This window comes from Camelus ferus, chromosome 7 (assembly GCF_009834535.1).
Source record: "Camelus ferus isolate YT-003-E chromosome 7, BCGSAC_Cfer_1.0, whole genome shotgun sequence".
Lineage (NCBI taxonomy): Eukaryota > Metazoa > Chordata > Mammalia > Artiodactyla > Camelidae > Camelus > Camelus ferus.
The window spans coordinates 76,416,401-76,428,519 of NC_045702.1; the positions used below are offsets into that span (position 1 = coordinate 76,416,401).

A 12,119-nucleotide genomic window follows, 5' to 3' on the forward strand; every position below is an offset into this window, starting at 1 on the left:
ATGCTTGGAGTCGGGGGAGGTTTGGACCTGTCCCTGAGGGACTCACCACCCTGGATCAGGGCAGACTCTCTGCTCAGAAAGCCTTTTCCAAGGCCTAGATGAGGTTTTCTCCCTCTTTTTCGATTTGTTTGGTTTAAAATATTTAACCCGAGGCACAATGAAGTGTCTCATTTGCGACGTTCTCCTAGACCATTAGACTGGGACTCCACACTCATTACGCTGATGAACGTGCTACTTACCCATGCAAATTTCATCCGCGCAGACACCGAGATGGGAGGTGCTCAAGGTAGGCTCTCCAGGGCTGATTTAATTACACAGCCATTCAGCGGGTGAAGCAGAGCAATTTTTAGCCAACCGTTCTAGTAAATATTATGGAAAACCCTTTCATAGAGTGCTAATGCTGGCTTAGTGATTTCCAACGTGCCCAGATTTAGTTCTCATTCAAACACTTACAGGTTCCCCAAAGATGCTCCCGACAAGGCCAGAAAAATCAAACAGATGATGCATTAGCCGACAGGCCATCTTGTAGTTGAATATTATTTTTTAAAAAATACTATAAGCCCCTGTGTATCAGTATCATGTAGGTGAGGACAAACTTGAAACCCCACTAACTTTCCTGCGGCTGGCCGACCTCTGCCCCTCCCCCAGGCTCTCGGAGAGTCCCGCCGACCGGCTTCTGGGCCGGCTGCACTGCTCCCGGGGGTTGGACAAAACAACCACCACGAACCACTTTCGGACGTTTGAAACAATACCCAGTCACTGCATCCACTCCCCTGGAGCGTCCCGGAGGAAATGGCATCACTACTTTCATTTTATTGCGTTTGTAAGCAACCAAAAGTAAACAACACGTCCTAAGACGATGATTATGCCATCTGATGTCGGCAGCTGCAGAGTATGCTCGGGAATGTTATCAAATGACCTCGCGGAGAAATTAATTTTCAAGAGTTAAAATAACCCTCCGCTGCACATGCCCGGCGGTTTCTCTAACTGCAGAAACGGATTTCACTTTCCATAGTTAGAAAACTCTCAGGCATCCCGGTTTCTTCAGAAAAGTCTATAAATAACCCAGGATCAGCAAAATTTATGCAAAACATCCTGCTAGAAGAAGAAATGTAAACTAAAACCACTTACAGAGAGACTCGGGCTGCCAACTTAATCTGATTCTACGACGACTGTAAACACGTTGTACTTTTGGAACCTGAAGCGATCCATATTAGCACGGATGCCATCACAGAAAAGAAAAAAAAAAAAAAGAGAGAGACAGAGAGAGAGAGAGCCATCCCCTCCAAACTAAACAACAACAGAAGCCCAACCCCCAAACAGAGCACCGTGATTGGGGTTCAGGGTTCTGCACAATCCGAGACCGACGACTGACCAGCTGCAGTCAGTACCAGCTATCCGAGCTTGCACACGCCAACTGTTTTGACTACAGGCACTTGTTAAACACAGAGTTTCAGGTCCTACCAGTTGGACACCAGAAGTTCACAGAACTGACCCAGTGCCAAGAACAACAAGCCCAGAAAGCGAAACGGCTGCCTCGTGCGCAGTGTTTTTGTTAACTGTTTATGCAAGCCCCAGAGCAATTGGGTAACAATTAAGAAGACAACCGAAATTAAATAACAAAAGCAGAAGATTACCACCTCGAAGGAAATGTAGATGTTGGCCGATAAAGGACAGACGTCAACCTAGTTTACTGGTGGGGTGGGTGGGGGGTTTTCGGAGAGAATGGGTGAGTGGGGGAGGGGCAGGTGTCACATGACAAACTGCGGTTATTAGCAGAAGGAACTGGGTGCTTCCTTGAAGCATCTTTTACTTAGAGATTGACTTAAGAGATTTTGTAACCTCTAAGGCCTTGGTACACATCTAGGGTGACTGCAGGAGCATTGGAATTTGAACTTTGGTAAATCCCATAGGGGAAAAAAAGGGGCGTGCTGAATGGAGTTTTCGAGACACAGGAAAGGGACTTCAAAGTTCCCTGCTCCATGCAGTGAGGCCACTGAGCCACATAGAAAGCAAATGGAGGGGCCAGTGCCCCTGGGCTGCTTCTGACCTGGTACTGAGGACGGTTTCCCTCTTTCCTTTGAGGTTAGGGCTACTGGGGCCAAACTTTCTCCCTCATCCGGACTGGAGGCTGTGCCTTCTGACAGGTGGCAGTGAATAAAGTACTTGCATTTGGCAAAATAAAATAAAAAGGAATGCTTAAATTGCTTATTTAACAAGGTTTTTCATATCTTTCCCAGAATGCATCAAATTATCTTATTTTAGGACCAAGACAATTGACCCACACCCTATCTATCATCTGTCTCTGATTTGAAGAATAAAATGTTGCCCCTTCCCCACACCAGAGGTTTAGGAGAAAGGAATGGGCAGATAGAAACAGGTTGTTTATAAAAGCTATTGTGACTGTGGGCCAGGTTTGTGTTTATCCTGGACAGTAAATGTCACCCCTCTGGTTCCAGGGGTCACCAGTGCAATGGTGGTGCATATAAATCCACACAGCAGTTGCCCCTTTCCTCCGGAAGGAACCCACATATTCTTACAAACTATGTATAGAGACGGTTTCAATGGGATCTGAGGTGGAGCCGCCCTAGAGTGAAACGCAGCACTTCCCTGATGGGTCAAGAAAGCAGAGCAAAGGCAGTTTGGAGCATCCCAGACAAAGGAAAGCAAAAGGCAGGAAGAGGCTGGGGAACGGGAGAGAAGGAGGGAAGGGATGTGCTGGAGAGAAGGTTCAGGTCAGCAAAATGAGGCTCACAGAAGCCTCAACCCCTGGATTGGCAAATGACTTCTTAAAGTGACCCGAGAACTTTGGTGAGTCAGACCTCTTGCTGAGAACTCCATGGTTTATATATCCCCTCCACACATATTATGTTATTTGATTCTCAGAAACATCCTAGGAGATAGGGGAGGGCCGGTATGACTATCCCCATTTAAAGGATTTAAAGGAGGAAAACTGAGGCCCAGAGAAGACTTGGTCTCTGCCCCACGAACACTTCTTGTGCTGCTTTATTATCTGCAAAGCATTTTAAAAGTAGCAGACTTTATTATTCTCATTTTTACAGACAAGTAAACTGAGATTTTGGAGAGGCTACAAATCACATTCAAGGCAACACTGCAAATCAATCACACACAGCATCAGGTCCCCTACCTCCTAACCTAGTCCTTCCTTCCTTGCCTCTATCACGTTTCCAAAACACATAATGATAGAACTGAAAAAGTCCAGAAAAGTAGTTTTATTATAAAGGCACATCATCTCTCTTGATTTCCTCTGTGTACGCTTCCCAAGAGAGTGAAGTCTCTGTTTCCCCCAGTCCTGTGGGGCTCCTGGAGTTAAGCCCCACTGGCCTTCAAACCCAGACGTCCTGGGGTCTCCTCCTCTCAAGGCCAGAACCCCGGGCTGGGAGCCTGACGTGGGGCTCAGAACTCCCACTCCTGTGGGAGCACCCCGAGACTTAATTATTCTTCAGCTTGTGGGTTGCCCACCTGGGGTGGTATGGAGCCCAATTATATCACAAGCATGCCCCTCCTACAGTCCCACTGTGGTTCCTTCTTTATGTTTCCAGTTGAAGATGATCTTTTTTTGCTAGGTTCCAGTCTTTTTTTCTGATGGTTGTTTAAAGCAGTCAGTTATGGTTTTGTTGTGATCATGAGAAGAGGCAAACTCATGGTCCTACCACTCCACCACCTTGACCAGGAAATTTCCCTTGATTTTCTCAAAACTCCAAGTCTTTGTGGTTTTTCAGTTCACAGATTACAGCTCCCTAACATGGAGGGCTCCTCTCCACACTCTGGGGAGATCTCTGGACATCTGCACTCAAGAGCTACTATTTCAATGCAAAGCAACCACCTCCACCAAGTTTGTACCCTGTCCTGCTTTGATTTGATTAGTTCACCCACGTGCTAATCTCTGGCTCCTCACCTAATCCCAGACTAAGCAGCCGCCAGAGCGGATGTCCCAGCAGGCCTGCCAAGCTGTGCGCCTTGTAGCCGGCAACTCCAAGGTGTGCTGTCTCACATGTAGAAAGGATCTGGCTGCATCTTTTCTTCGTGTGTTTCAAGGTTATGCTTTCACTGGGTTCTTTTGCAGCAGAGGCGGAGGAAAATAAATGACTAAATGAAGGGCCCCTCTGTTAAGTTCCCTGTCTGTGCCAAGTGGACACACTCCCAGCTTGATAGGGGGCGATATTACTATTATGTGATACACGTGAGCAGGTTCATTGTCGGTTGGGGGCATTTCCTCTGAGGGGACATGGTAGTGAGTTAGTGCAGTCAAAGGTTGGCAGCAATGAAGGGGGACGTTCGTCAGGAACTCAGGCACTCAGGGGCTTGACCAGAGATGCTGAATGTGGGCTGCAGGAGGGGAGAGATCTGGAGGTGCTGGATAGAAGGTTCTAGAGTGTTTTGCCGCCACCGCCACTGCCTTATGAATCTATCTCTCCCCCTGCTTTCTCCCTGAAAACAAAATAGAATAAAACATAGGACCAAAAGACAGAAAGGCTGGGTGCCAAGGTGGACATCACGTTGAATGTCACTAAAGCAGCCTAGGTCGTGAGGATGCATCAAATCTGCGTGCTGCTGTTGACTGGAGGAGCTCTGTGATTGGTTGAGATGCACAGGTGGTGCCTCCCACTGTTTAACTGAGGTTGTTTTGGTAACCAGAGGACATTTGCATCCATGCTGCCTGAAAAGAATATGGGCCTGGGTAAATCAGAGCAGTCTCAGCAGGAAAACTCGTTTGCTTACAAGACACAAAGTGAGAAGAATATTTCCATGTATCTTATGACTCCTCTGAGCACAGAGACCATTTTTTTTTCAAACCCAAAAAGTAGGACACATGATTTGACAAGCAGTGGCATATTTAGGGAAGACAGGAGTGGCTATTTAAAATCAGAACTTCTGAAAATCTGAGAGGCGTGGCCACTAGTAAAATTAGTGAAAGTGGGCTAATCGAGGAATAAGGGTCATTAGCATTAATTTGTTGTAGCTGGTACTGGCGTGCTTAACAAAGCTCGTTCTACCATAGACCAGACAAAAACAGTGCTTTGCTCACGGATATGGTGATTTTAGGAAGGCACAGTCCCTCCAGCCCGAAGGATGACAGCAGTGATGGAGACAAAACTGAGGTTCTCTGTCCACGCTTGGGGCTTTTAGACGCCCCTCCAGCGAAAGGGTACATTGCTGCATCAGAGTACATATACAGAGAAGGAAGCTGGTCAGGACCCAGTGAGGTCTTTAAAACGTGGCCTGGATATGTGCAGAGCTGGTCAAAAAAAAGGATGGAGGCTTGAGCTGTCAGGAGACAGAGAGGCCGGGTGAGCCCAGCAGGAGCTGTGACTACCACGGGCTGCAGACTTGACTTTCTCCTGACATCGCCCCTGCAGACTTTCGGGTCAAGACTGTGCAGCTCGCCTGCACACCCTTCCCTTTTGCCCTGTTACCCAGCTTCACAGAGACTGGGCCAGCCTGCCCGATCGTACCTGGAACTGGCTTTTAGCCTAATCCTTTGTAATGTGTACTAATGACCAAAGCAACGGGGACAATTTTGCACACCTGGGGCCACATACCCTAGATTTTTCAGGAGAGAGCCAATTTCAACCAGCCTCAGCTGATACTGCACCACAATTCAAAACAAGACTTTATAGTACAAGTCAGTAAACGTGGGTTGACTGCAACCTGGACCACTGGACCTAGTGTTCCTTGAGGGCCGAGTCTCACTTATCTTTGTAAGCCAACGCCTCGCCAGGGTATGGAAGCCTTGGTGTGGGTTTTAAACACAGGTTCTGAATGACTAAATGAAGTTTCAGTTAGTGTGAACCACAAAGATAGATGCGGACCCTATTAGATGCACCTGGAAAGTGAATCTCTATGTTAAGTATGCATGAAATTTCATGTTTTGATTAATTTTGAAAAAGTACAATATTTTATTTTATTATTTTTTTCAGGTTTCCTTTTTTTCCCCCAGTCAAATTTGGTATTTTTAAAAGTTGTATTGTGGTTCAAGTTAGGGAGAAGGCAAAAAGGCTTTCTACTTAAAATTAAAAATAGTAAATCTTCAAAAAATCTGTAGCCACTTTGTAATGGGAATCTTTCCAAAGACCTTCATTCCACTGTACTTTGCCCTCTTACATGGTATACTTTGAACATTATTTGATCCCTTTTTTTTTTTGATAACTCAAGATCACTGTTAAGGGCATTCATTTCTATACTTTGCTGCAAAATGGTGATGAGCTCAGGGCATACTGTATTTCAAACTTTTTGACCCTGATCCACCTTAAGAAATGAATTTTATCTGGCTACAACCTAGTATGCACATATGTATGAGACAAAAATTCCAAAGGGTAAGATTAGCCTTTACTAAGTGACAAACACTCAGATATTTTCTATTCCATTATTGAAAGTGTTGGTCAGGGCTCACTAAACTGCCCCCCATCATAAGTGGTGTACAGACACTGAGAAAGTGTGCAGGACTATAAAAGGCCCTCAGTGTCCCCACTTTCTGCCTTTTACTTTTTCCCTTGCAGTCAATGACCTGCCTCCATAGTCCTCCTCAGAGTTCCAATTAGCCAAACCTGGAAATTGGACCATCCAGCTGGCCAGTTCTTACGTCTAAACTACGGGTAAAGTGCTGCTCCATCAAACCCCAAAGGGTGCCCCGTGGATGCCCTGAGGGGCTGGGTGTTCTTCTGTGCTCAGAGCTGCTGGCACAGTTTGTGACACTGGGGTGTTACTAGACGTACCACATGTAAACCTGCGAGTGTTTCTTCTTTGAAAGGAGTATTCCGATGACTGGGCCTCAGGCTGGAAGGGCTCTTGAATGACACTGTGGCTTCTGGCAGCAATGTAGCTTCGTGAATGACCAGCTCTGGGCTCCAGTGTACGAGGAAGTATTACCTAAAGTAACTGAGCCTACTTCAGGCAGTTCGTAACAGCGCAGTATCTCACTCTCCACCCCGAGCTGCCCTTTGCCCTGTAATTACAGCTCCTTCTCGTCTACACCTCAACTCTCAGGAGTCTTCCCACCTAAATGCAAAGAAGAAAAACTAACACATATATGAAACTTCTCCTGGTGGAATTTTGAAAAGTGTGTCGTGTATGCATGTGTGTTGTGGGGACGGTTGGGGTAGAAATTGTATACTGATTTTAAAAAAATTACAGCAAAGGGGGTAGATACTGTGCCCCTAAAGACACTTAGATAACAAGCAATCAGGCCCTGGTTAAATAAACCATTCGCACATCTACTCAACGGAATGCTGGGAAGCTATAAAAATGACAATGTAGATCATATTTACTGAAATGTGTCCACAAGAATTGTAGTTGAAAAAAAAAAGCAGATTTCAAGGCAACGTTTATAAGAGGATTCCATGTTTATTTTTTTAGATATAAAATATATGCATATGAATACACAGGTACAACACATAGACAAACACATACACATAGAAAAAATATTGGAAAGTTTTACACTGAAATATTTACTTTCTTTTATTTCCTGAAATGTTGGCAGTTTTTACAGTGCATTACTTTTACAAGGAAAAAAATCAATTTTCACTTTGAAGAAGTACAATTCTCCATTATTATGCAAAACCGTACTTCTGTTGGGGGCACCCCCACTGCATCCTCACCTGTGTATTTGACTGTTCCCATGGGAACACTTGCTACATCTATGCCTCCACCAGGCAGCACACTCATGCTGAGCTGTCACACTCAGCCCTCACTAGTTACGACGTCTTCTCAAACTTTTAAAAGAGTTCTACTTATATAAAGAAGGACATGTTGAATCTTTACTGAAAATTTTTCACATGAATGAATTTTAGGGCAAAGAAAGGGCTTATGGTTTTATTTTTAAGGGTCATGTTCTCTTCTCTGATGGAATTAAAGGGAAATGTAAATCCCCAAGCAGGTGGCCTCTGCTAGTTACCCCCCTCCCAGAAGCAGGCTACAGGCCTCTCCATTCTCCAGAAAGTCAAGGTTAAGAGCTGATGCCGTCTAGATTCTGAAGCTGGTTTTCCTCCAAGCCAGAGTCAGTTCAAAGCATAAACTGATGTTGGGTGTAAGGACAGGAATAATCCCTAACTTGTGTCAGTGCTGCTCTCTGTGCAAAGTGTATTCACATCCAAGGGATATCACTCCCAAAAATGACTAGGGAGGGAGGGTGAGCAAATGTATTATTCTCAGTTCACAAATGAGGAAAATAAGATTTATCAAGAGGAGGCAATTTGCCCAAGACCACCCTACTGGGAACTGGTAGAGACAGGATTCAAACCCAGTTTTCCTGGGCTCGTTCTCTGTGTTCTGTGCTACGGCACAATATCTATAAACAGAGTAACCATGCGCTTTATTACCCTAACTGGACATCTCTGAAAGTAAAAACGGGTGCTAAATGTATGGGCCCCAGGGTATCAGGTATAAATTGTGACTCTCCCAGGCAAACCAGGATTTATGGTCACTTTACTTGTAATCTAGCCCTCTCCCTTGCTGCTCGCCGCATCATACCTTTTGAACAGGAGAGAGAAATGGAATGTGGTTACATGTCTAATTTACTTTAAAGCACTTGAGTATGTAAATAAATAAATACAAGAGGAAAAAAAGGACTTGAATGTAGCTGACGTTTTATTGTGTCTGAACCAGTAAGTCTAAGCTTTACCTCCAGGGGTGATCAGCTCACATGCTATGATGAATACAGAGTCTAGATCGGGCAACTGGTATTAATCTGAGGGGGTCACACTGCAATACTGGCTGCTTTAAGTCCTCTAGCTATCTGTATTTGGATAAAAATTCTGAACACCAAAAAATGGGCTTTTACTGGTGAAACCTGTGACTTATAATGAATGCAAGAAATAGGTCCTTATATTTGCACCCAACCTCCATCCTGTAGTTCAGCCATTACAATAAAAAAAAAAAAAAAAAAGCAAAAAAGAAATAGGTCCTTATTGGTGAAATTAAAGTTATCCCAGGTATGCAGCCTGGCGAAAAACCTATAGCAACATCCCCACCCTTGTATAAACAGGGTACCTGGGGGTGCCCTGTGTGCAGCCGTCACATTAGGAGGGTTGATGAGAGCATGGTGCTAATTTGGGGAAATAGAGCCCTGTCTCTGGAATATTCCTGCAGCTGCCTTGAGTGAACCTTTCCTATTGAGGTATGGTTGGAACAACTCTATGGCAGAGTGGGCTGGGACTTCACCCAGTCAACCAAATAGGTTGAATGAACTTGATAAATGTTCGGCAGAATTCAGTCTAACACTCGCATTCATTAACACCTGGTGGCGAGGTTGTGGGGGAGAAGCTAAGCCTCACCACCTCGACCTTCTACAAACTTCTATAGTGGCAACTGTTTTCTACCAAAAAAGAACCTAAGAGTTCTGTGTGGCCAAACCAGCTTAGGCCAGTCCACAACAAACATGCCCCTAGGGGAGGCTGAAATGGGTAGACTTCAGCACGGGATCCTCCGGCACTGATTCCGCTTCACCAGGTTATGAGCTTCCTGAAAGCAAAGACCAGGTCTGTCTTGTTCAGTATTCTAGTCTCCAAGCCTCACGCAGTGCCTGCCCATAGACCATGTGTGATGAGTATTTTTGTCCGGTGAATAAATAAGTGAATAGGAATTCCGTTATTTCTAGAGTCTATTTCCTTAACTGTAATCTGTGGTCTTTACTCCACTAGTCATAACTGATCCTCACAGACCATACTCTATTGCTTGCCCTGTGTTAAGTCAGTATTTATTTTTTTAAAGATAATTTTTATTATTATTTTTATTTTGGGGGGAGGTAATTAGGTTGTTTTTTTTTTTTTTTAGCAAAGGTACTGGGGGTTGAACCCAGGGCCTTGTGTATGCTAGAAATGCACTCTACCACTAAGCTATACCCTCTGCATTCTAAGCCAGTACTTTAAAAAGCAACAAATTAACTGGTAGTAAAAACCACTGGGATTACATTGTTTAATTCTCATAGAAATGTGATGAGATTGGTATTATCATCCCCATGTTCAGATGAGGAAATCAAAGTCCAGAGAGGTTAAAACTTATATTAGTACAGTCAGAACCTGAACTCAGGTCTGTCTGTCTCAGAGCCCAAGGATGTGCTGCTACCCAGAGTCAGTCATCACTCGGTTTTGCAGGAATTGTGGGGTTTTTTTTCTTCTGTCTTTCTTTTCCTATTTTACCCTACTTACTTGATGTCACGCTATTGAACACACATCTTTTTGGCACTTCATCTTTTTTTATCAGAAGTTTTTTTGTGGGGGTGGGGGAAGCTGAATGGATGTTGGAACACATGAACCAGATTTTCAGTTCTTCTGCTTTTAATTATTTTGATTGACATGTGGCACTGAGGGATGTCTAATGGCCTCTCGTGTCTTTGAGCTGCGGGAGAATCAGTCCCTAGGAACCTGTCGCTGCTCTCCTGGTCTCTAGGGGCCCAGGTGCCGGACTCATTGGCTCCCCTCCCCCAGATCCCCTCCCCTGCCACACTGGACGACTGAGAGCCTTTGTGTCATGCCTCTGTGACTTGGTGCACAGTGTTCTCTCCCTGGAATGCTTGTCCACCCTTTCGTTCTTCACCTTGGCTAACTCGTCATTATTTTTTAAGACCCATTTCAAACATGACCACGTCTGAGATCCCTAGGCACCCCCGGTCACCCTGCACCTCTGCCAGGTCTCATGTGAGTCCCTGCTCAGTGCTCCCAGGGCACATTGCCCATACCTTAGCACCTGCACGTGGCTCTGTAACCTCTGAAGGACCTGCCTCCCTCTTCCACTGTGCCAGAAAAAGCCGAAGTCAGGGACCTTGACTTAGTACTGGTGCACAGCAGGCACTCAAAGCGTGTCAGATAATGAATGGATAAATCAGGAAATAATTAGCCAACCTACAGTAAAGCATGAGAAAACGCAGCTATCAGCGGGGCCAGCAATTTCCAGCGGTCTGAGGGCTAGCTACCCTTAATTACTTGCCTTAGCCAGTGAGCTCAAAAATAATTTTTTAAGCCTAAGGGAATGATAGTGGGTTTTTTTTTTTTCCTGATAGTGGGTTTTCATGAGAGGCAACAGACTGTTTAATTCTGAGCATTCTGCTCCTTTGCCTGTTATAGGAAAAAAACTTCTGGAGAGATTTCCCCAGTGCAGCCAGGTCCCACTCCCTGACACTGGGCCAGCCATGGCCTCTCCTCGGGGCCTTGGGGTGGTCCGATAGCACCCACATGACAGCCTGTGCTGGCAGCTCACTGAGATCTCACCGACTCCGGGTGCTCACTGAAGCCAGAAGTTAGCAGGTCCCAGATACGGATCAACACGTGACCCGAGCAGGGCCCCAGCTTGAGCCAACCGTGGGACTTCGGCCTAATGAAATAAGCAATTCCCAGCATAGTCTGACCCTTCAGAATGTCATGCTTTCTAACCACACTGTGTAGATAAAAATAATTTAGTGATTTCCTCCCACTGAACTCTTGGGAACAACCCAAGAAATCTGCAGTGTGGTTGTTCTGATGCTACTGTACAATTGCAAATATTTAGGCATTTCTGAGTTCTTATCAGTGTTTATCAGCAGGGATGCACGTGGTATTTTTGGTGGGGTAATTCTTCCCTGAGTGGAACCATCCCGTGCATTGCAGAGGGTTTAGTGCTTCTGATCCAATCAATGCTGCAACAGCCTCAAAATGCACATTTCCAAACAATTCTAGGGGTGAGAGTTGTGAGTACTGGGATTCCTGCTTTGACTCATTTTGCAACAGGAGAATCTTAAAGGGGCCACCCAAACCAGGGGGGATTGGGGGCTAGGCCCAGGGAGTCAGGGAGAGCACCTGAGGCCAAGGGATACCCCAACCAAGATCTGTCTGTGGGAGAAAGCGGAGGTCCTGAGAGGAGGATGACTGGGTTCCTTGAATGAAGAAGTCAGGGCAGCAAGGGAGCTGGCCTCACAGGACCAACAGATTGGAGCTTGAGCAGAGCTCAAAATGGTGCAAAATGGATGAGCAGCGGGTGGCGAAAAGCCAAGGCACCGGCTCTGAACTCCAGCTGCACTCATCCTCCTCTTCCCAGCCTACGGGGTATAGGTAACAGAGGGACCAGGAAGGTCACCGATTCTGGCCAGCTCGCAGGGTTTGAAGCTTCCACATACCGACTAGCTCTCC

The 12,119-nt window shown here is 45.6% G+C and overlaps 1 protein-coding gene across 9 annotated transcripts in view; it reads right to left on the reverse strand.

Annotated features, from left to right (window-relative positions):
* The window catches only part of ATXN7L1 (ataxin 7 like 1), a 218,317-nt gene that overhangs the window by 64,965 nt on the left and 141,233 nt on the right, over positions 1 to 12,119 (reverse strand). The window contains exons 1-2 of one of the 9 annotated variants that reach the window (XM_032484205.1): positions 1,132 to 1,490; positions 240 to 301 (exon numbers count right to left, since the gene is read on the reverse strand). The exons of 6 other annotated variants lie outside the window; for them this stretch is intronic. In XM_032484205.1, coding sequence (XP_032340096.1) covers positions 240 to 243 — 4 coding nt within the window. In that variant the 5' untranslated portion in view covers positions 244 to 301; positions 1,132 to 1,490. Of the gene's footprint in view, positions 1 to 239; positions 589 to 1,131; positions 1,491 to 12,119 lie in introns of those variants that run through there. 2 more of the 9 variants (XM_032484206.1, XM_032484204.1) reach the window with 2 other exon arrangements.